The 24,721-nt window shown below is 43.0% G+C and overlaps 1 protein-coding gene across 3 annotated transcripts in view; it reads left to right on the forward strand.

Moving 5' to 3' along the window:
• MSANTD3 (Myb/SANT DNA binding domain containing 3) overlaps window positions 1-22,600 on the forward strand; it is a 53,466-nt gene extending 30,866 nt beyond the window's left edge. For 2 of the 3 annotated variants that reach the window (XM_088476300.1, XM_088476301.1), the window contains exons 3-5: window positions 11,735-11,878; window positions 18,159-18,287; window positions 19,634-22,600. In XM_088476300.1, coding sequence (XP_088332426.1) covers window positions 11,735-11,878; window positions 18,159-18,287; window positions 19,634-20,037 — 677 coding nt within the window. In that variant the 3' untranslated portion in view covers window positions 20,038-22,600. The remainder of the gene's footprint in view (window positions 1-11,734; window positions 11,879-18,158; window positions 18,288-19,633) is intronic. The other variant, XM_088476303.1, reaches the window with a different exon arrangement.
• Window positions 22,601-24,721: the final 2,121 nt, after the last annotated feature.

The following is a 24,721-nucleotide window of genomic DNA, read 5'->3' on the forward strand; positions in this document are numbered from 1 at the left end:
GCGTTCAGAGGCCCCAGGCTGTGATAGCGCACAGAGGCCCTGATTCAGAGCCGGACGCTCTGACAGAGCGCTCGCTTTGAATCAGGGCCGGCCTTTTTAGAGCTGCCTCCTGGCCGCTCGCATAGCTGTGGGTAACCACCCACAGCTATAGCGAGCGACCAGGAAGATGGTCGCGATGGTCAAGACCATCGCGACCATCGGGCATGTGATGAGACCCTTGTGGTAGGGTTTCATTGCCGCAAGCCTCTTTTGGTACGAGACCGGAGCGACGGTTTTCCCGTCGCTACCCGGGTCTCGCGCATGTGCATGACGGAGCCGGCTCCGTCGCGCGTATGCGCACTGGGCCACCATCGACCCGCTTGCGAGCGCATAGCGCTCGCGAGCAGGTCTGAATCAGGCCCAGAGGTTTCGCGCTGTGATAGCGCACAGAGGTGCCAAGCTGTGATTATAAAAAAAAAAAAAAGAGAGATAGACAGACTTACATGTGATAGCGTTCAGAGGCCCCAGCTGTGATAGTGCACAGAGGTTCTGCGCTGTGATAGTGTACCTAGGCGCTGGGTTGTGATAGCGCACAGAGGTTCTGCGCTGTGATTAAAACAAGAAAGAGAGACAGACTTACATAAAGTACTACAAGGCAAGCTGCAGAGAGTGAGGAGAATCTTCTGAGTAACAGTTGTTGAGTAACTGCATATAAGCTGAGAGGTGTAGTAGGTATTACCGCCGGTCGACTGCGGAAGCCCGGCAGAGGTGAAGATCCCGACTGCTAATTAGGAAAGTATCGCTAACCTTATTCCCTACCCTAACCCTTCTTTAGGGGTGCCAAATCCTAACCTCCCCCCCCAAGTGCCTAACCCTAATCCCCCCCCTTCCCCTAGCTTAAACCTAACCCTCCCGGGGGTGTGCCTAACCCTAAGCCCTAAAACCTAACCCCCCCGTGCCCGGCTTACCTTCGTTCGGTATACCGGGCGTTGGGCTCCCGGCGTAGGTCTAATGACAGGCGTCGGGATTTCGCCGCCTGTCATTAGTACCTTGCCGGGATTAGACGGTCGGGAAGCCGGCGGTCAGCATTTAGATCGTCGGCTTCCTGACTACATCCCAAGCTTACTGTATTCCCAGTACCTGTAAATGTGAAGACCAGGGAGGGCCTGATAAGAGAAGGGGAATATGTCTGGAATGCCAGGCAATAGTAAGGAGATGTATATAATTTAATTGTCATAACCCAAATACTGTGCCGGAGTGTAGAAGGAGATGTAGATATTTTGCATTTCTTCTTCAGGGTCCATAGGCTCCACAGGGAGACCTTGCGGTGTAGGTGGTGGATCTGGAATCCGGGCACCACGCAGTTAAGGCTTTCAGCTCCCAGGAGTCATCGGGCCACTCTCCCTGTACCCCGCCCCCGAGCCAGAGACACCTCGGTTTTGTTGGTTCCTGGCCGGAGTCGGTCACCATTACGCAGGGGGCTGCTTAGGCAGCCCTTAAGCTTTTTATTTTATGATTTCTTTACTTTTACTACTTAGAGTGCGCAGCAGCAGACTGTCCGTGGGATGTCTGCGGTGCTGCTCCGTCACCCCTCCGGTGCTGCGACGCCAGTACAGATCTGGGGATCTCGCCAGGCATCCCGGGGTCAGTGCTAGCCAAGGCTCCATAGGAGGACCCAGACTGCAGCCGGTTGCTAAGGGGACAGGTAAGGCGGGTCACCACAGTCATACCTCCGGTCTCAGGGGACAGACTGGAAGTGCCGAGTGTGGACGCAGGCTCCAGGCACCGCAATCAACTAGACCACCAAGGGAACCAGTATCCTGGTGGGTAAATAATCGGCAAGGGGATGTCAGCTTCCCCGTTAAAGTGGCCCCTCCCCTCAGCTCAGGGCGCCATTCCACTGAGATCTCGCTTCCCTGAGCTGCTCTCCTCCTCCGACCACAACCCCTCTGAGGTCTCCTGCAGCTATTTTCTCTAAGGCACAGCCACAGCTCCCATGGATATGCAGGATCCGGTCCCCCTACATAGCCCTCCCTGGAGTCTGCGTATGTTGCACTATAGCCTACCAGACACTGAGTCTGTGTAGTTGATTGTAGTGGCAGTTTGCAGTTATATGTTTTTTCTGTATTATATGTGACTGATGCTAGCGCTGCCTGTCTGTTTTATATCCTACGGTCAGCATATATCTTTACCCTTTTTTTCAGGTGTATTCAGGGGTTTGTCACATACAGTTGGTCATTGCACTGTGCCATATTTGGACTGCGTGCTACTGTAGCTTATCCAAGCATCACACAGGACCAGTATATTGCGTTCCTACTAGTATCCTACATACACGGTGATTGCATTATACCCAGTGCCATATTGTGTGCCATATTACTCTGCAGCTATGTCTAGCAAAGGCAAGAGTAACATACAGGCATCTGCACCCATACTGCTATCATGCAATTTATGTGCTGCAGGCTAAAGTGAGGAGGATTTGATACAAGATGGCCCATCAGACAACCCAGCGCCTGTACAAGAGCCCCCCTGGGCTTCATTTTCTCAGGTTCTGGCCACTATTGCGGACCACCTGGTGGTTTCAGCTGTCGTTCCCCCTATGGGGTTATCACAGCAGACCGTAATTCCCCCTTTGGGGTGGCCACAACAGGTTCAGGCAATACAGGTACTCCCTGTGCCCCCACCATGGGTAGACATACTCTATAACTCTGTGCAGAGTCTAATGGCTACATCTAATGCCTTTCAAACCATGTTGCAAGGTGAGAAGCCCTTACCCAGTAAGCCCTCTAAGCGTCCTGTGTTATCATCACATTCCACACAACTCTCAGATTCTGAATTATCATCTGAGGAGGCAGTAGATGCTGATCTCTCTAACCATGACTCCCCTCTGGAGGATGATGAGAGTTGGTCAAAAATTAATATTCCTGCCTTGGTACGAGCTGTCAGATCCATCTTATTAATAGAAGATGACGAGCCAGTCCCTAAATCCAAGCACCCTCTGTGTAAATGACAGAAAGTGGCTTCAGCAGAATCCCTCTATTGGATCAACTAGCTAAACACATGGCTGCAGCCTGGCAATTGCCTGGTAAGAGGTTTCAACTACAAAAACGTCTGACCTCTTGTTACCTTTTTCCTGTGGCTCATTGTGCAAAATGGGAAACACCCCCTGCGGTGGATTCACATGTTACGTGTTTAATTAAAAGCGCTAGATTGCCTATTCCTACAGTTATTTTTTTTAAGGATCCTATGGATAGGAAAGTGGAAGCTTGCCTTTAATCGATATACTCTCTTTCAGGGGCTGTTGCCCGTCCACATGGCTATTGCATGGGTGGCTAAAGCTATAGAGAGCTGGGCTGACGCACTTGAAGACTCTTTCTCCCTCAGCTGCTTCTAGGGTTCAGATGTCTTTTGTTGCTCACATTCGAGATGCAGCTTCCTATATTGGAGAAGCGACATTGACTTGGAGTGCGCAGTTGTTTCTACAGTCTCCTAACCTCCTGAGTTTCGGCCGCTGTTGTGTCTGACCGCCGTACCCTGTGGCTACGCTCATGGAAGGCAGATGCGGATTCCAAGGAAGGCCTATAAGGGTTACCCTACAATGGGGACATCTTGTTTGGCCCAGACCTTGACAAGATTGCAATCACATTGGCAGCACAAAAACTGCATTTCTGCCTTCAGTAACTACTTTTTGTAGGCCTCGTACTACATCAATTAATTCCTTTCGTCCTCAGGTAAAGCCTAAAGGTCAGTCCTTTCCTAGGCAGTTGGCTTCCACTAGGGCCGCCAAACCCAGGACCAAGCAGACCTGGAACACCAGAGCCCTGCTTCCAAACCCGAGGATAAACTCTCAGCCTGACTGGACGGGCCTCCCTCTGGGATATCCCAGAGTGGGAGGCCGACTTCTTCAGTTCGCCCAGTGCTGGTGTCAAACAACCACGGATGCTTGGGTAGGAGAAGTGGTCTCTCACGGGTACGCCCTCTCATTTCTCAGACTGCTTCCCCACCAGTTTTTTTTCACAGGCTCTCCTTCAGAGACTAACAGGGCCTTACAAAGCCAGAAAGCCATACAGTCCTTGCTGCAAGCAGGGGTAATTGTGCCAATCCCCACTATCTCAGCGAGGGACTGGTTATTATTCGCACTTTCTGGTTCAGAAGCCGAATGGGTCTCTTCGGCCTATCCTCATCCTCAAATCCTGACACAAATCCTCAGGGTACCCAGGTTCAGGATGGAAACCCTACGCTCCTTCATCCTAGCTATGGAGCCTGGGGACTTCATGGTATCTCTGGATATTCAGGACGCGTACCTACATGTACCTATAGCACCCTCACATCAGCGATATCTCTGGTTTGCTATACTACAGCAACACTTTAAATTTCAGGCTCTGCCCTTTGGACTATCCACAGCTCCACGGGGGTTTACCAAAATTATGGCTATCAGGGAGGCCCATCTACGTGGTCAGGGTGTCCAACTGTTACCATATCTGGACGACCTCCTGCTCCTAGCAGGATCCCCAGAAGTGCTTCACCGCCATCTGCAGTTAACCATTGCCTTCCTGCACAAGCACGGATGGTTAATCAACTGAAAAAAGTCCTCCCTGAATCCCTCACAGAGAATGATTCATCTGGGAGGCTTGCTGGATTCTGAGGATCAGATAATCTTTCTGAACAAGATCTCCACACTTCAACTACGAGTGCGCAGATGTCTCCACAGTCGCCGAGTGTCGATCCACTCAGCAATGCAGGTTCTGGGATCCATGGTGTCCGCCTTCGACATGGTGAAATATGCTCAGTTCTATTCCAGGCCTTTGGAAAGGCTGATCCTCTCCAGGTGGAACGGGTTACCCCATCGGATCATAGCTTAGACGATGGTGCTCTCTCCAGAGGTGCGTTGGTTTCTATCTTGGTGGCTACAGACATCTCATCTAACCAAGGGTCACCCCTTTTGGATCCCGGACTGGTTAATTCTAACAATGGACGCCAGTCTCCGTGGCTGCGGTGCAGTGACCGGTCCGCACTGCTTTCAGGACCGTTGGACATCGGTCGAATCAACCCTTCCAGTCGATATAATGGAACATCGAGCTGTCTACAGGGCCTCTACCTGGCCCAGCACATACTTCATAGAAAACCTGTACAGGTTTAGTCCAACAATGCCACAACAGTGGCTTACATCAACCATCAAGGAAGAAGTGTCCCACATTCTGACATGGGCCGAGGGTCACATCCCGGCCATTTCGCCAGTATTCTCAATTGAGAAGCAGACTTCCTCATCCATGACGACGTGCATCCCGGGGAATGGTCGCTTCACCGAGAGGTGTTTCAACTTCGACACAATCACACACTGCCTGTGTACGGGTGCAGGCAAACTTTGTAGACGCATTGTTAGTGTAGTGGACCTTCCAGTTTGCGTACCTCTTCCCTCCAGTCTCCCTTCTTCCTCGAGTTCTGCGGAAGTTCAAACAAGACGGAGTCACTATACTGCTGGTGGCTCCAGCTTAGCCCAGATGTCATTGGTACTTCGGAGTCTCTCCATTGACACTCCATTCCTGCTACCTCAATGACTGGACCTGTCTCAAGGTCCTTGCCTTTACCCGGATCAGGGTCGTCTGTCTTTGACGACGTGGCTCTTGGGACATCCCTCCAGAGGTGTAAAGGTTTCTCTAGCGCTGTAGTCAAAACTGTGCTCAGAGCGAGTAAGCCAGCCTTTGCTTGGATCTACCACAGAGTGTGGTAGACCTATTTCCAGTGGTGTCGTCAGGTGTTTAGGATTTCCAGAGTCCTGGCCTTCCTTCAAGCTGGATTGGATCTTGGTCTCCGCCTGGCCTCACTGAAAGTGCATGTCTCTGCTCTGTCAGTATGGTTCCAGCTGCCGGATATCCACACCCTCCTCCAGGGTGTCCTCCGGATTCATCCTCCCTTTGTTCCCCCAGTGGCTCCTTGGGATTTGGCAGTAGTTCTTTGGGCCCTCCAGGGTCCTCCATTTGAACCCCTAGATTCGGTGGAACTCAAGTGGTTTACAGCAAAGACTCTTTTTCTTCTGGCTATAGCGTCTGCCATAAGAGTGTCAGATTTAGGGGCGTTCTCCTGTCACTTCTCATTTCTGATATTTCACCAGGACAGGGCTGTGCTTCGGACTCTCCCTGGCTTCATTCCTAAAGTTTTTTTTCTAGTTTCCACATTAATGAGGAAATTATAGTCCCGGCCTTTCAATCACCGGACCTCTCGGCAGATGAGGCCTCTTTGGATGTGGTCCGCGCCCCTAGGATATATGGGGACCCTTCGGAAATTGGATCCCTTATTTGTGCTCTATGAATTTCACAAGAAAGGATGGCCAGCCAATAAACAAACATTGGCTAGATGGCTTCATATGTCTATCTTGCAGGCTTACTCGCAGGCAGGCCTTCCTGTTCCGGCTTCTGTTACTGCTCATTCTACTCGGTCTGTGGGTCCCTCATGGGCAGCTCGCCGTGGCACCTCGGCTGTTCAGCTTTGAAAGGCGGCCACGTGGTCTTCTGTCCAGACATTTCTAAGGTTCTATGACTTTGATACCCTCGCCTCTCAGGATGCTTTCTTTGGGCGCCGAATTCTCCTCTCAGCACAGGAGCGTCCCCACCCTGAAAAGGACTGCTTTGGGTCTCCCTGTGAAACCTATGGACCCTGAAGAGAGAAAATGAGAGTTATGGTAAGAACTTACCTTTGTTAATTCACTTTCTTCGAAGTCCATAGGGTCCACAGGGCACCCGCCCTGACGCACCTGACTTCAGATGGGTTTTTGTTTCTGGTCACCATTTTCCGTCTCCTTCTGTGTGAGCGTGTGATTCTTGTGTGTACCAGTCTTCCTTCTCTCTTTTAGCCTCCTCCGTCCTTTTGCTTGTCACAAACTGAGGTGCCTCTGGCTCGGGGGCGAGGTATAGGGAGAGTAGCCTGGTGCATCCTGGGAGGTGAAAGCTATAACTGCGTGGTGCCCGGATTCCAGATACACCACCTACACCCCAAGGTCTCCCTGTGGACCCTATGGACTTCGAAGAAAGAGGTTTAAAAAAGGTAAGTTCTTATCATAACTCTCATTTTTATCATTTTGCAATTAAGTGATGTGCTGGAGGAGCTATTTAATAAAGAGAACATATTTTTGGAATATAGATGGTCTGTTGCCCAACTGTTTGTTTTTTCTCTGTAAAGCCCCCATATAACATCACCTGTGTCCACAAAAGAAAAAACTTTGCTGTAAAGCCTACATAAGCAGGGAGCCCTAGTTACTATTTGCCCACACTCATCAGTGAGAAGGTGAGTGGTCTTACTCATGCACCACATAGCAGCGGCACAGTGAGGAGGTTACACAATAACGTACATACACGATGAGAGGCTGGATCTTTCATTCTCTACCTCCCCATTTTCAGCAATAATAATTTGCTCTTATGTGGTTGCCAGAATACAGCCCTCTCTGTCCTGTCACAGAATTGTAATGTTGCAATGTTGGATACATTCTGCACATTCCACAAGAACTAGTCCTCATACCGTATCCTAAATACACCTCACTTTTGAAGAAGTGAAGACCATAAGGTTGTCCGACTGCTATGGATTTTTATACAAACATATGTGAGACTGGAATCCTATATTTCATGTATTGTGTATGTATTGGAGCCCAGGGAAGGATATCCACTGTTTGTGTTATATGATGCATTTCCATGTAGATGTTTGGTGACATCCAGACTCCTCTATTCTAAGCAGTTTCAGGTTCGCTGATTCATACCTCTTAACATTTTAATGCTGGGTAAAGGGAATCCTTGTGTGTGACCAAAAAGGGGACGTGACCTTGGGCCATGCCCATTGGTATGTGTCATTTTGGGCACGCCCCCATTGCTCGTCACAGTGGGGGTGAGCGCAGCACTCTGGCAGCTGCTGGGCTGCTCCCAGCCTCGCCTGGAACTAAATGGATTCTGTGCACATGCGGGACACTGTGGCCAGCGGGTGGAACAGTACCTGAAAAGCATGACTGTCCTGCTGAAATCGGGATGGTGGAGAGGTATGGCTGACTCCATTCACCTGTGACGATCAGTTAAACAAAATTGTTAATGCTTCGCAATGATGAATGAAAGAGGAGTCTATCAGTCGCCCCAAAATGCAGGCATAATTTGCATTGACTAAAAAAGCCTCAGTTACATTTATATGTAAAAATGCTGTGTGTTTCAACATACATGCAGATCAACATAAGCAACATTTGCACATGTTTTATGTCAGGCATACAGTCAGGTGCATAAATATTGGGACATTGACAGAATTTTCATATTTTGTCCTCTATTCACCACAACAATGGCTTTGAAATGAAACAAACATAATGTGCTTTAACTGCAGACTTTCAGATTTAATTTGAGGGTAATTACATCCAAATCAGGTGAACGGTGTAGGAATTACAACGGTTTCTATATGTGCCTCCCACTTTTTAAGGGGCCAAAAGTAATGGGACAAACTAAACAATCCTAAATCTAACTTTCACTTTTTAATACTTTGTTGCAAATCCTTTGCAGGCAATTACAGCCTGAAGTCTGGAACGCATAGACATCACCAGATGCTGGGTTTAATCCCTGGTGATGCTCTGCCAGGCCTCTACTGCAAATGTTTTCAGTTTCTGCTTGTTCTTGGGGCATTTTCCCTTCAGTTTTGTCTTCATTAAGTGAAATGCATGCTCAATCGGATTCAGGTCAGGGAATTGACTTGGCCATTGCATAACTCCACTTTTTAGCCTTAAAAAACTCTTTGGTTGCTTTTGCAGTATGCGCCGTCCAATGAGTTCTGAAGCATTTGACTGCATATGAGCATATAATATTGCCCGAAACACTTCAGAATTCATTCTGCTGCTTTTGTCAGCAGTCACATCATCAATAAATACAAGGTAACCAGTTCCATTGGCAGCCATACATGCCCACCCCATGACACTACCACCACCATGCTTAACTGATGAGGTGGTATGTTTGGGATCATGAGCAGTTCCTTTCCTTCTCCATACTCTTCTCTTCCCATCACTCTGGTACAAGTTGATCTTTGTCTCATCTGTCCATAGGATGTTGTTCCAGAACTGTAATGGCTTTTTTAGATGTTGTTTGGCAAACTCTAATCTGGTCTTCCTGTTTTTGTGGCTCACCAATGGTTTACATCTTGTGGTGAACCCTCTATATTCACTCTTGTTAAGTCTTCTCTTCATTGTTGACTTTGACACATATACACCTACCTCCTGGAGAGTGTTCTTGATTTGGCCAACTGTTGTGAAGGGGTTTTTCTTCACCAGGGAAATAATTCTTCGGTCATCTACCACAGTTGTTTTCCGTGGTCTTCCGGATCTTTTGGTGTTGCTGAGCTCTCCGGTGCGTTCTTTCTTTTTAAGAATGTTCCAAACAGTTGATTTGGCCACACCTAATGTTTTTGCTATATCTCTGATGGATTTGTTTTGATTTTTCAGCCTAATGATGGCTTGCTTCACTGATAGTGACAGCTCTTTGGATCTCATATTGAGAGTCGACAGCAACTGATTCCAAATGCAAATGTCACACCTAGAATCAACTCCAGACCTTTTACCTGCTTAATTGATAATGAAATAACGAGGGAATAGCCCACACCTGTCCATGAAAAAGTTTTGAGTTGATAGTCCCATTACTTTTGGCCCCTTAAAAAGTGGGAGGCACATATATAAACCGTTGTAATTCCTACACCGTTCACCTGATTTGGATGTAATTACCCTCAAATTAAATCTGAAAGTCTGTAGTTAAAGCACATCTTGTTTGTTTCATTTCAAAGCCATTGTGGTGGTGAATAGAGGCCAAAATATGAAAATTCTGTCAATGTCCCAATATTTATGCACCTGACTGTATGTTAAATGTCTATTGACCTTTGTTTTGTTTGCAATATATACATCTTCTATTATTATTATTATCATTTATTTATATGGCGCCACAAATGTTCCGCAGCACCTTACAAAGCACATAAACAAGTTGTAGACAAGCGACTTACAGAACAATACAATACAGGACCAGGACATGGATCATATATATTGCTACATTAGCGACCATAACACCCAGATAAGCAACAGAGCATAAGCAACCAAGTGTTAGATGCCCTAGTGGTGAGTAAGAAGTAGATGAAACTAAAGTAGGGAGAAGTACAAGAGGGTAGAGGGCCCTGCTCATAAGAGCTTACATTCTAAAAAATTATATTATGCATCAATAAAACTTCTAATAGATCAGAAACCTCTCCCCGTCATGCATATGAAAGGGTAAAAAAAACACCTTTAAAAAAAAAAAAAAAACATGTAAAAAGCTTATTTACCCAAGCTGGCGACTACCATCATTAGCCCCTATGTGCACCTGCCCTTTACCATCCGCCAATAAGAATTTCAGCTGTTTATGTATCTGTCTCCAGGACTGCATGTGTTTGCAATTGCACAAACATGTCTTTACTTTGCTCCACCTACTCTAGACTGCCCCTTCCCTCCTTGGTCCAACCTCTCTAGACACAGGGTGTAGGGATGGACATCGGAAGCCCACCATCATATGATGGCAGTGCTTCCACCATTGAACCTTTCGATGCAATGGTAACTAACCATCACATCAAAAGCATTCAATGATAAAAACTATTCATATGAATAGTAAAGGGGCGGGGTTAGGGGTGGAGCTCGGACACGAAGCAACAAAAAACACAGCTTAGGCAGGCAGAGCTGACTGAGGATGGGGAGGAGAATGAGAAACACTGGCACTGCCATGCTGCTGCTGTGGGCACTTTAAGTAACAAGAAAGTGAAGTGTAAAAACATGTATAAAATATACTTATAACACAATGAAAACTAACCTCTTACAGCACCAGCAGAGAAATTACTCTCCATCTCTGCTGTGTAAACGTTATTAGCTGTCACTCTGTGAGTATCTGTGAGTGACTGCTGCTGCAGGGCCAGGGCTGCACACTGATTGGCTCTCACTGTCTCAGAGAGCCAATCAGAGCTAGCAGAGGGGGGGGGGGGGGGGAGGGGAGGGACTGAGGGCCAGGTCTGAGGCAGTGAGAGACAGCCTCCAACGATCCCAGCAGCATGAGCCAGAAAGGTTATTAGAGGCAGAGACACAGCACACAGCAGCCATGGGAGGCATAGCTTTTAATAGTTATAGAAAAGAAGCCACCATTGCAACACCATTGAATGATTACCATTCGATGGTAGCAAACATCGGAAAGCTGCCATCGAATGGTAAAACACTATCATCAAAATAAAAACATAGATGGTTGGCAAACATCGACCATCGATGTCCATCCCTACAGGTAGGCCAAATGCCAGTCATGCCAATTCACATAGGCAAATATACATGTGCACAGATTTTGGGGCACGAGCAGAGCGATGTCATGCATGATACACTACGCTAATTAGAATAGTACTGATCAACTTTCAGACCCTGTGTTTCTGTGAAAAACATCCAGACTGTCACCCCAATTGTCTAGTTGGTAATTGAAGTCTACACTAGCAGTATTGGTAGCCTTAAATATTAACAAACATGCTTGTCTATCATGCTCCAAATACTGTATATAATACAGTAGGATTATAGAGAGAACAGTACTAATGTCTAATATCTCAGAGCTCCACATCACTGGTTTTGCATTTATGTGTAGAACCTGCATGTACACAGTCTAGTAATGTACATTGCTTTATGGATGCTTTCTTTATGAATTTTAATGTAAGAGCACCTTTTTTATTTTTAAAAAAAAATGTGATTTTTCTTTTTATACCTTAGAAATGGACTGCAAGAAAGTTAATCTGTTAGATCTGGAACTGCTTATTGATGAACAGGGCAAAATCCAGACCAAACCATATAACAAAGCACCTGAAACTGATTCATTGTGTGGTGAGGGCTCACCTTCCAGTTCTGTAGAAAAAGGTAATATGACACACAAGCAGCAATCATATTAACATTAAGTAGACATGTTATAACGGGTTGGGTATGGAATCCCGGCAGTCTGGATGCCGCCGGTCAGAATACCGACAGCGGCATCCTGACACCATTAGGTAAGTATCTTACCCTACCCCTAACCCTCCCCAGTGCCTGAACCTAACCTCCGCATTCCCCTAGTGCCTAAACCTAACCTCCCCACATCCTAAACCTAACCCTCCCCCCTTAATGCCTAGACCTAACCCTCCCCCTAGTGCCTAACCCTAAACCTAACCTCCTCCTAACCCATGATACTTACCTTCAGGATGCTGGTGGTCGGGATTCCGGCTCAGGTATTTTGACTACATCCCGTTATAACCACACAAAACTAAGCTAATGTTTTAAAATAATCAAATAGGAATTTTCTTGCATGACAGTGTCTTATAAACAAAGTTTAATAACGGCTCAGTTTTTTTATTACCTCTCCAAAGCACAGGCGCCTTGGGCATTTCTCTTTTGTACTAGGGTGGTGCTGGATCTGTCTCCCCTTTTCAGCACATACTTGGACTATTGGCACCAAGAGAAAAGGCTATTAGTAAAGAGGAGACAGATTCAAATGTAAAAAGTAATAATTTAAGGATCAAATGGCGAACATGATGTACAAGTAATAATGTAAGGATTACTTTAATTCAGGTTTAATCTCAACATGGTCCTTAGTATTTCTAAAGCTGCACAACGATTGAGTTAATGAACGATTTTAGTAAACGATTTTCTACCTTGAAAAAATGAACTAAAATCGTTTACTAAAGTTGTTCATTTACTATGTTCATTTAAATGTAATGAACGATTTATATGAACTACAAACGATTTTTGCATATTAACTTGATGAAAATCGTTGAGTTGACAAGTCTGACTGAACTACAAACTACAAATGTGAACGCGCATGAACAATAATCGTTCATCGTTTGACTCAGAAAGTGAACGATTTTTTCAAACGATTAGCTTTAAACGATATTGCTAAATGATAATCGTTCAAAAAATCGTTGTGTGTGTATGCACCTTATGTTTTGCTTTTGTTTCCAGTCAACAGAATGAATAACTTTTTTTTATTTCTAAAATATTTACTAATATGTGAGAAATATATAATTTAACCCTTTCGTTGCTGAGGGTTTTCTCACCCCATTTTCCAATGTTATTTTTCGATGTTCGCACTTGGCAAATTTGAAAATATTGCTGATTTTTTTTTTTATGCTGTTCAAATGATACCTTTTTTTTTTTTTTAATCTCGTGTATTTTCAAAAAAAAATACCACTAGTCTTTTTTTCTAATTCAAAAACGTCAAGTCAAATTGAACTAAAGTGGCCAAAAAAGTTTATTTTTATTGAAATTTTGAACTAAGAGCAAGGGGGGGATTAACACAACACTATGCCCATACTTAATGGTTCTTGTTTTGGTATTAATCCACCTTTCCAAAACGGCAAAATGCAGGCTTCTACAAATAGGTGGACACAAAAAAAAAAAAAAATCTGCATTGTTTTGTTTTTTATCTATTTTTGTCCATCTAAATTTAAACTCTTTGGGGTAAATTTACGAATTGATTGCTGTAGATTTGCTGTTTTTTTTTGTTTTTACGATTCAGGTGTGATTTTGCAAATCGGGGATTTACTAAAGCCAAAATTTCACCAAAATTAAGGATGTACATTGAAGCCCACCATCATATGATGGCTGGGCTTCCACCATCAAAACTGTCAATGTGATGGTATTTAACCATTGTGTCAAAAGAATTCGCTAGAAAAAATATTTGTATGATTAGCACATGCGCAAAATAGCCCGCATGCACAATAGCATCTCGCGGCCGTTCCAGATGTTCAACAGCTGAATTCAGCTGTATTTTAACATCGGATGGCCATCGCTTCCACACAATTCAATGTTGGCTACCATCAGAAAGCCGCCATCGAATGGTGAAAACACAACCAACATTAATGGTTGTGAAATATCTGAAGCCGATGTCCATCCCTAACCCAAATCACACTAAACACACCACATCGACACAATGCACCATCGGATCAAACCCTTAACATTGACACACATACAAATCACGGATTTACTAAGAATCGAGTTTTTCAAATCGTATCTCCAATCGCAATTACAATCGTATTGGTCTTATTTCGTTTGAACTCCAAATCCATCAGTTGTGAATTGTATCGGATTCAGGAGAATTGCTGTATTTGCGAGTTCAAGCGAAAAAAACCAATACAATTCAAATCGCATACACCAAAAATCGCTGAGGATCAGCATAAAAAAACTAAAAACAGTCGAACACGATTATTAGTAAATTCGAATCGTAAAACATTCCGGAGATGACTAGTGATTTCAAATCGACACGATTCTTAGTACATTTACACCTTACTATGTGTAGGAATAATATAATAATATAGCCCAACAAGGCCTAGACTACCTACCGCATTAAATGAGGGGTCTAATTTTTATTTGACACAACATGGGAGAGATCTGGGCTTTAGAACCTTCCCTATCTGTGGAAAATTATGTGTGTGTATCAGTATAAAAAGTATTTTTGCACATAGCGCTGGGTAATATTGTCACAGTAACTTCTAAGGAAGACCCATAATTTGAAAGAGGAGACATGTGGGTGCTCCCACATTTATGGGTGTAATTATGGGTGTGATGGGGCAGTAGTGCCCCTCTGCCAAATATGTGGAAAACATCTGTTTTCTGTAGTGTAGGCTAATATTGTCTGGTGATGACCGAATAATAGCTACTAGTGGGCCACATATTTTGAAAGTAGGGATTTCTCTTGTTCTAATATGGGTACAGCCATGGTTGCAGGTATCAGTTTGGGGGTGATGGAGCACATAATGGCCCCCCCCCCCCCATATACGGAAAACATGCATTTTTTTTGTAGCACAGGTTAACATTGTCCAGTGATCACCAAACAATAAGTACTAAGGGGCCCCATCATTGGAAGAGGCAGCCCTCAGGGGATTGATCTCTGCTTATCAATGTGATTACCAGACATCAAGTTTTATGGCAGCACACAGTTTGAAAGAGGGAACTCCCCTATTTGAAACAAGGGTACCCTCATCTCCCTAACTTCTATGGTGGGGGGAGGTACTTAAGATCCCTTTTCCCACCATTTTCATACCCATTGCAGGGATTTTTCACTGGTCGTCTGGACTGTTGGGGGGCTAGGTACTTGTTTGGGGGTGGGGGCACTCTAGCCATTGCTGTAGAAGATGAGTGGGACTCGTTCTCTGAACTCTGGGTGTATATGAAAGGAACGGGCCCCACTCATCCTCCGCATTGAAGGAGTTAAAGATGACCTTTTACGGGTCTTTTGTTTGTTTGTACACAAGTGAATATTATTTTTAGAATATAGTTGAAGAGGTAATAGTGAAGATACCTGTTAGATAACATACCACAGACTACCCATACTCCACATTAACGGTATACAGAATAAAGCTGGAAATATGCATTAGATGCTAAATGAAGAGTAAAGAATAAATTTAGACTTGATGCTTTATAATCATGTTAAAGTTATATTGCCAACACGGTTAAAATGCTTTAAATAACATTACAACTGTGTTTGATCGAATTGCATAGCTGTCCACCACACATATGTATCCCAAGCAACAAAACAGACTAGGTAGGATATATATGTTAATGCAAGTGTGCTTAAAATGCTTTAAATAACATGTCTACCTTGTCGACATTCTGTCAACGTATTATACCGGACCCATTAAGACATAAGTAACAATCGTCAAATCCTAAAATTTGATAAATGGAATTTTATGTGACAATTAACCCAGGGCAAATTTTACTTTGTCATTACTGTATTTATTCATCAGAAATAAGCCAACATGAAGAAGCCATGTGTGAAAAAGTAAGTGCACCCTTTCGTAAAGGAAAGTAACCTGAGTCAGGTTCTGTTAATTGAGTGCAATTCAGTATTTTTAGAGAATTCAGGTTTGTGTTAACACTGAGGAGAAAAGACTCAATAAAATCATGATTCTAAACTGCATAGTGAGAACACTTTAACCAATGAAGATTGTTGGCAGTTATCCCAGAAGTGGACATCACTACAGATTCACCTAAAGATCAGACTGTATAATGCTTAGAGAATGGCTTATAAGAACATATAAGAAGTAGCTTTTAAGAACGTATAAGCTAAATCCAGGAATCTGCAGGCCTGTATCGATATAGTAAATGTTCAGGTTCATGATGACTCGGAAAAAAATACTGAACCTACACTGAAGTGGCAAAAATCAAGGGAGAGCAGTATGTAAAGGAAATGGTAGGTGGTGCCACTGTAGTGTAACATCTTGGAATTGCCCAGACCTCCATCAGTTTTAATATGACATCTTGTGAATCCATTTGAACACTAGCCAGACTGCTTATGGAAAGGTGACATGAATTATTGGAGTTTGAATGGGGTATGATAGTGGGTGCCCGATGGGGGGGACATTCCATTTCGAAAGTTGTGCGGACATTCAACATTCCTTGATCTACAGTGTCACGTGTACCAGGAATACCTACTGGAAGGCATTACCACCCACCATGGATAGCGCAGGCGCCGACCACAGGTGCTTATTGATCATGACCAGAGGCATCTGGCCAAAATTGTCAGTGACAACAGACATGCGACACTGGCTCAAATTACATTCACAATCAATGCAGGAGGTTCCAGACACATATACAATAGGTCAGTGCAGCATTCTTTAGCTTCCATGGGATATGGTAGCAGAAGACCCACTAGAGTGCCCCTGTTAACACAGTGACACCGGACACAGCACCTCACCTTTGCTTGTGACGTCATTGGATCCTGGAGGACTGGCAACGTGGCGTGTCATGGTTCCAGTTGTTTCAGGCTGATGCTAGAGTTTGGTTGTGGTGCAAACCCCATGAGGCCATAGACCCCAGTTGTCGACAAGGGACTGTGCAGGCTAGTGGGTGTTGCAATAATGGTATGGGGTATGTTCATGTGGCATGGATTGGGTCTGCTGGTCCATCTAAACACATCATTGCCTGGTAACTGCTATGTTGCATTGCTTGATGACCATTTGCAGCCCTTCCTAGACTTCATGTACCCCCACAACTATGGAATATCCCAGCAGGATAATGCACCATTCTATCTATCCCAGGTTGTCCATAATTGGTTCAAGTAGCATTCTGGAGAGTTCTAATGAATGGTGTGGCCACCATGTTCACCCGACATGAACCCAATCGAGCATTTATGGGACGTGGTGGAGAGGTCTATTTGCACCCAAGATCCTGTACCTACAAATATAATCAGAGAGCTGTGGAAAGCTATGCAGACGGCATGGGTCATAATCTCCCCAGAGGTCTTCTGTCCACTTGTGGAATCGATGCCACGTCAAGTTGCTGCACTTCGCCAGGTTAGAGGGGGTCCTACATGATACTAGGTACCTATCCCATGACTTTTGGCACTGCAGTGTATATGTAGCTTTCATGGAAGTGTAACTTGTGAATAATGTCCTCCTGGTTAGATGAGATCAAAGTAGAGTTGTTTGATATCTAGGTCTTCATGCACAGTGCAATATTTGGTGAATACCAAATGCATTATAGCACTACAAGTGATATTTTGGGGATGATCATTGAGTCGGGAACTCCTCTTTAGAGGAAAATGTGAGTGAGGTCATCTGTCCAGCAAATGAAGCTTTGCCGAAACTGCATCTACAATTGACTGGCTGCAAAAGAATATAGTCAAGGTTTTGGAATGACCACATCAAAATCCAGATCATAACCCTGCTAAGCTACAAATGCTCTTGAACATTAATGAACTTAAGCAGTGTTATAAGGAGGACTGGGACAAAACTTGTCAAACAAAATGTAAGAGATTGAAAGACTCATACAGAAATTGATTACATCATGTTATTGCTGCTAAAGGTGGGTTGAAAAGCTACTGAATCATGGGGTGTACGTTTTCACATGTGACTTCCCCATGTGTACTTTTATTTGTTAACTAAATAATGACGTTGTAACATGAGGTGAAATGTATCAAATTTTAAGACTTGGTAAGGACTAAAAATATACAAATGTTTTAAAAACATGGATTTGAGACAGGTGATTTTTTTTTGGTCTCAATATAGAAATTTTCATACAAATTCCATGGTAATTGTGGCCAATGTATGGGAACTTTAATGCAGTGCACACATTTGGGGTATGCGTGTATGTATCCGGAAGTTCTTGCTGTCTAGTTTAATTTTGTTTGTTTTATTTAGTCAGCCCTTCATTGTAAATCTCTCTACAGCTTTCCATAAAGGAGACTTGGAAATTCTCATTGATGAACAGGGCAAGATCCAGACAGAGCCAATGAGGAATATGTCCGTCACAGACTCTGTATGTGTGGAGAGATCTTCCCCCAACAGTGTAAAAAAAGGTGACAGAGTTAATATTACTTTAACAGTAGCAGAATAAGAAAAAAATATTATGTGATATATTTATAATAAGCAGCGGTTTCCTTACTTTGTTATTTATTATAATCTTGGTAAAATTTGCTAAATATTTGTTAAATAATCTGCATACTGGAATTTATTTCTGTACAAATCAGATGCACAGGTATGGAATACAGAGTATTTACTAGGATTATGATTGGCACATAATGCCCCATGACAGAATTGTAGTAAGTTTAAGGTAGCATTTGGCTAGTTTTAAAAATGTATATTGCTGGTATAAGGGACAAGTTTCTTTCCAACTGAACAGAAGTTTTTGGCAATCTCTAAGCTCCAAAAAAGTTCCACAAACTTTACCGCTATGTAAATTATATACCTAATATGTGTTAATGGTGATTAAATATCCTGAAGTTTACTAGGAAAGGCGATGACTGAAGGTTTGGAGCACATTTAGTAGCAGAGCGACTTTCTCAACTTTTTTTTTTTTTTTTTACCTTGGAGGAACCCTTGAAATAATTTTCCTGTCACTGGAAATCCCTTGCATAAAAGATAATTTACATAAAGATTGCAAATTTATATAGGTGATGACGGATCTGTGCACCCCCGGGGGGAGGTCAGGGTTAGGCACCCCCCCCCCAGGAGACTTAGGTTTAGGCAGGACGGAAGGGGGGTTAGGTTTAGGCACTTTGGGGGGGTTAGGGTTAGACACCCCTACGGGAGGGCTAGAGGGGGTTAGGTTAGTTTATGCTTATCTTTAGCGCAGTCGGGATCTTCACCTCTGCCGGGCTTCCGTAGTTGGGATTTGAACCATGCAGCCGGCGGTAAATAATACCGATCCCCTGCACGACACCCATCATATGCACACACACAGTAGCCCCCACCAGTAGATGAGGAGACCCCTATCACTGTAATATATGGCAGGTAACTTGATACACAGGTACTGGAGTAACATGGCAGCTCCCTAGTGTTATTACTGATTGGACAGGCAAGGTCCTTACTGTAAGGAAGCGATGAGGCATCCATCACAATGAATATACCCCCTAGAGTTACTGGGCAATAAACTGATTTATCTGTATATTTGCATTTAATATCATAGATGGTGCCATATTAATTGTTTGGCTAATGTAAAATAAAGTATCAGTCTTCAACCTTAATGATCCCTGTGTCAAATGATCATGGAACACTATACACTACTTGTCTGTATGTATCTCTTATCGTTGGGAGTACCATTTTTGTTGTTGTAAGGAAATAAAAAAAAAACTCCACATAATCTGTATACGTTTAATACCACAAATGATTGACTTTATTTTTCAAAAAATTTTTTTTATCCTAGAATCCTTTGTCATCCCAGACAGAGACATGTACACAGAAAAGTCTTTAGTTAACATGCAGAAGTGTCAAGGTAATCTGCCATCACCCTCCTGTTCGTCCACCAGAATAACTGCTAACAGGACCTACAGGAACAAACCTTCCCAGAATGGCATTCTAACTAAGATGCATGAGGAGGAGCATCACCAGCAGATGTCTATCCTCCAGCTCCAATTAATCCAGATGAATGAGGTGCACGTGGCTAAAGTGCAACAGATAGAGCGCGAGTGTGAAATGGCTGAGGTTGAACACCGGATAAAGATGGAGATCTTGAACAAAAAGAAAATGTACTGGGAGAGGAAATTGCAAACAATCACAAAGGAGTGGCCAGTAGCATCATTCAACAGACCTTTTCCAAACTCGCCATGAATTTTAACTTGGCACTGATAACAAGATACTTGGAAAGCACCGGCAGAGCGCTGTAAACGTCTCTGCCAACACTATAAACAATCAGTAGGCCCAAACACTGGCAACAGTTTCTGTGTAGGAAAATTAGTTACAGACTAATAAAAAATGGAAAAAAAAAAGATTAAAAAAAAGGAAGAAAAAACGGTTTAGTATATGAAAGGGGCTGGTATTGGAAGCAATGTGTTTTGTCTTTTAGTAGTAATAAAAAAACAAAATGCATCCGGTCTACTTCCTGTGTCAGCATAAGCTGTATACACCGGTCTTTCTTCCCACAAACTGTAACATTTTTCATTTTATTTTTGTTTTCACATTTTTTTTTCTTGCAACACTTATTTTACTGACATGATGTTCACTTTTTAGTATTATTTTTAAGTATATTGTCCCCACGTTGGCTTTCTGGATTTGTTTGGTATATTTTTGGGTAATATATGGATAAGCTGTATCCATTTATAAATCTATGGGATTGCGTGATGATTTGCTACCAAAAGACCACATTTATTCTGGAAGAGATCAAACCAATCCTTAGTAGGAGTGTTATTAAACTATTGAATATGAAGAGTGACATAGAATATTTTCATTTCAACAATTCATAACCATGTTTACATAATCCTCCATTGTAGTGATTCTGAGGTTTTCCAGGTATTGAAGAGGCCAAAGGTACAAAAACCATTGTGTCTTATTTATATCACATAACCGAACTGATAAATCAGGGTTGCAATGAAACTTCATTAGAGCGGTCTGTAAAGCACAAAGGCAGATGAGCAATGGGCTCTCCTGAGGTTACACTAAGCTTACAACTATTCCTTACTCATCTGTTAGAAAATATGTTTGTGTGATTGACATTAGATAAATGTGTTGTAAAACAGTGGTCTGGCTTTCATTTTCTACACACTTTAGTATATCAACACTAAGGCAATCATATAGTGATGTAAGTGGCCACATACATCCTAAATAAGGAGAGATGGCATTTCTTCCAAATACTGACATAAGGAAACATGCTGTATGGTAAATATTAAAAGTAATGGTAAAAATAGAAATTGTGATTATGGGATAAAAAAAAGCCAAATACAGATGTAGACTGTTCTGTGGAGAAAAATTTGGTTTGTTTAGTGTGTAAAAAGTGTAGTCGGTCCCCAGTTTAGAGTTAACTGTATTGCTCAAATAAAAATATTAAGTCCTAAATTGTAAGTGAAAATAAAGTAATTTCAGATGTTTTTGATTTTTAGACTAAGACATTTTTCATCTGATGTGTTGTGTGTTTGTGCATGGCTGAGAAGCAAAGTAATAGATTTCTGCTAGATAATAAAATAGGGAATATGCATGTAATTACGTGATATGTTGGTGTTGGTATCAACCAATGCTGCAAGCACAACACATCTGGGGGACCCTGCTACCTTGGAGGAGTGGGCACATCTTCCAACATGTTAGAAACTAATCTCTTCCCTTCTACATCTCAAACATCTGAAACTGCCAAACTACTCAGCTAACAATTTTTCAATTATTTTACTTTAATATTCATTGTTTTTGCGCATAACACGCTACCTCTTTCTAGGAGTGGTTTTCGCACAGCTGCATGTTAAAGGCTCCCATGTGTCTCAGTAAATTTTTGGAGACTGAGACACAATCCAGGTACCACTGCTAGACGGGCTCGCTGATGATCCACTGTTGTTATTAGGCTGGCCATCTTTCCGTTGAGATTGTCACGGCACAGGGTTCTCCAAGGGTGCCGAGCCCGGGAAGGCAGTCCTGTCCATTTTTTTTAATTTATACCTGTGGTGTCCCCGTCAGCCATTTAATTCAGGGTTGCTTGCAAATCACCATGTTATGATGCCAGACTGTGGATGGGCAGAACTTCCTCCAATCAGACTTTCTGACTTCACAGCCAGTAACTTTAGGCAGCCAATGCAATATTGGTGCTCTGCACAGGGGGCTTACAGAACACTGTTTTCAGCCTCTTTCTAGATATAGGGGTCTATGTATCAAGTTGTGTTTTACATCAAATTATGCAGAAACTGTAGTTTCTGCATAATTTTATATATTGTTCCTATGTACTAATGGCACAATGCAAGAGATTTCAAAGAAATCTCCGGCAAATTGCTAATTAGCACTTCAGAGCACAGTCCCCATTATTATCAATGAAGACTACAATGATTCGATCTCTCTCTCGCAGCCCCCGGCCGGCTCCAGAAGATGACACTGCGGTTGCACACAGAGGGCCTGATTCAGAGCCGCTCGTTCGCTCCGAGCGATGTTCGCACATCTGCGCATGTGTATAGGTCGTAATGCGCATGCGCCAACCAGTCATTGCGGTCGGAAATCGAGCGCTCGCAAAATAGCGAGTGCCTGCTAATTTGAGTGACAGGATGAGGCGTTTGTGGGTGGTAACAGGGGAAGGTGCTTGAAAACAGGGAGTGGTGATCCAAACGCAGGCGTGCCAAACGGTCAAAACGGGCATTTTAAGGGTGTGCATAATTAACAAAGCAGCGTCATCGACCACGTCACTTGGTTGTTTCTTAGCCTGAACTGTTCGCATGATTGCGGTAGGAAAATCCTACCACAAGCACTGCGAGCAGTTCAGATGCCTTTCGATGTACTCTATTAATCAAATAAATAGCGGAGATGACGTAGGATGCGAGCAGCTCAATTTAAATAGCCGGCCCCTTTTTCTGAACGAGCGAGCGCAAATAGCGTCCGGTTCTGAATCAGGCCCAGTGTCCGCTTCTCACAGAGAAGTCTATCACTTCTGTGAAAGACTTCTACAGTTTGCCGGTGATATAATTTGCAGAGCCAGCGGTTACCGCAACCGCTGCCCCTGCAATATGGATAGATAATCGCGGCTGGTCCATGATTATTAGTACATAGACCCCAAAATCAGTTAATTTAATTGAAATCGTTTCTAGGCTGGTTGTCTGTGTGTGTTTGTGTGTTTTACTGAGGGTTTTTTTTTCTCTGTCATTACTGTCATTTTCATTACTTTATTGCTATTCGTTTACATACAATATAGTTGTTCTGCTAATAGCTACAGCTAAGTTTTGGTTTTTGGTAAGCTGCTATACTGTTAAAGATCTACAGAATATCATTTAATTGAATTAATCTCTTCTGTGTACTTACATTTCTGTATTACATGTTACAGATATACTGTCTGCTTCTCAAACTCTATCCTCAAGACATGTTTTCAGAGGTCACCTGTGGATCTTTAAAAAGTGAAAGGTGATAACATGTGAACTGCTAGCGGTCCAGAGGCCCAGAGTTGAGAAACACTACTCTAATGTTAGTGTTACCACTAACCTTAAGCAGCCTGGTGATGGCTGTCCGTCAAGTGCTGATTTTTCAGGATCAGCCCAATCCTAAGGAAGATTCAGGAGTTTCTAGAATGCAAGAAGAACATTCCTATTGTTTCGTTCCATTTCACATCTCACCAAATTTCTGGAGAAAGTGTGGCAAAAACCAGATAGACACCTTCAGGTCCCCAGACATTTTCCATTATCATAGCCTTTTTTCTGATAATTATTTGGACAATTGGGAAACACCACCAAAAGGGCATGCACCATTAGCTCAATTGTCCAAATCTACTGTTATTTCCAGTGAAGTGTGTCTTAAATATAGGGCAGTTAGGAGATGTAATGGAATGCTAAACTGTACATTTTCAACTTCAGGAGCCACGCTCAGACCAGTCTTGGTGGCTGCTTGGAAATATTTGGTGTTCCTAGAACATTACCCTTATTATATCACAGAAAATAGGCTTTATCTTATTTAGATGATGTATTAATGGATACAGCACTTTGCTTTTCCAGAATTTCAGTTCTGTCTGTTACCTCTAGATAAACACTGTGGTTAAAATGTTGGAAAGATAGTCCCATGGTGGACTTGGTACAGTCACTGTACGTTTTTGGACACAAGTGGGCATTATGCTAATTGTTACCACTATCACTCAAATTAACTGTTTTTAGGTATGGGAGTGGTTAAGGGGGTTAGAAAACTTCTATTGGCTAGATCAGCCGCAGTAAAAAAAAAAAATTATATGGCAGTTGTGAATACAAAACTCCCCTTCCCCCTCGCTCTTTTTTGTTCTTGATAAGCATTTCCAGGTCTTCAGGATAGATTGATTGGATGCCTCCTTGCATAAAGAGAGGCTCACTCTGTTTTTCTTTTTTTTTTTGAGACCTGGGAGAGTTTCATTGATACCCTTCCCGGTTAGACAATAACTTTTGAAATGTTTTTGAAGTACATTATGGTACGATTCCAGCATATGTGCTCAAGACCCTCTGATTTGGCTATCGACTGACTCCTCCACTGCTAAATGCTATCTTGTGTATTATGGCCATGGTTATTTTGTGCATCTGGTTTGGGGCAACTTGGGTTGCGGACCCTCCTTCTTTCCCTCCTCTCTTTATTTTTTCTTTATTCAGGATTACCATCTTCCTTTTTTATTGTTATCTTTTTTAATGATTTCTTATTGATCTTATGCTACCTCATATATTTAATTACTGTCATACTAGTCTCATGTATTTTAAATTGTTTACACTTTTTATTGTACTAACTGTATAACATTGAATGTGTATGCCATTGATGATTTCATGCTTCAATAAAGAAAAAGTTGTTTGAATAAAAAATTTGGGAGGCTGGCACAGTCTAAAAGGCTCTA

Source organism: Taudactylus pleione, unplaced genomic scaffold (assembly GCF_031769625.1).
Source record: "Taudactylus pleione unplaced genomic scaffold, aTauple2 ptg000186l, whole genome shotgun sequence".
NCBI lineage: Eukaryota > Metazoa > Chordata > Amphibia > Anura > Myobatrachidae > Taudactylus > Taudactylus pleione.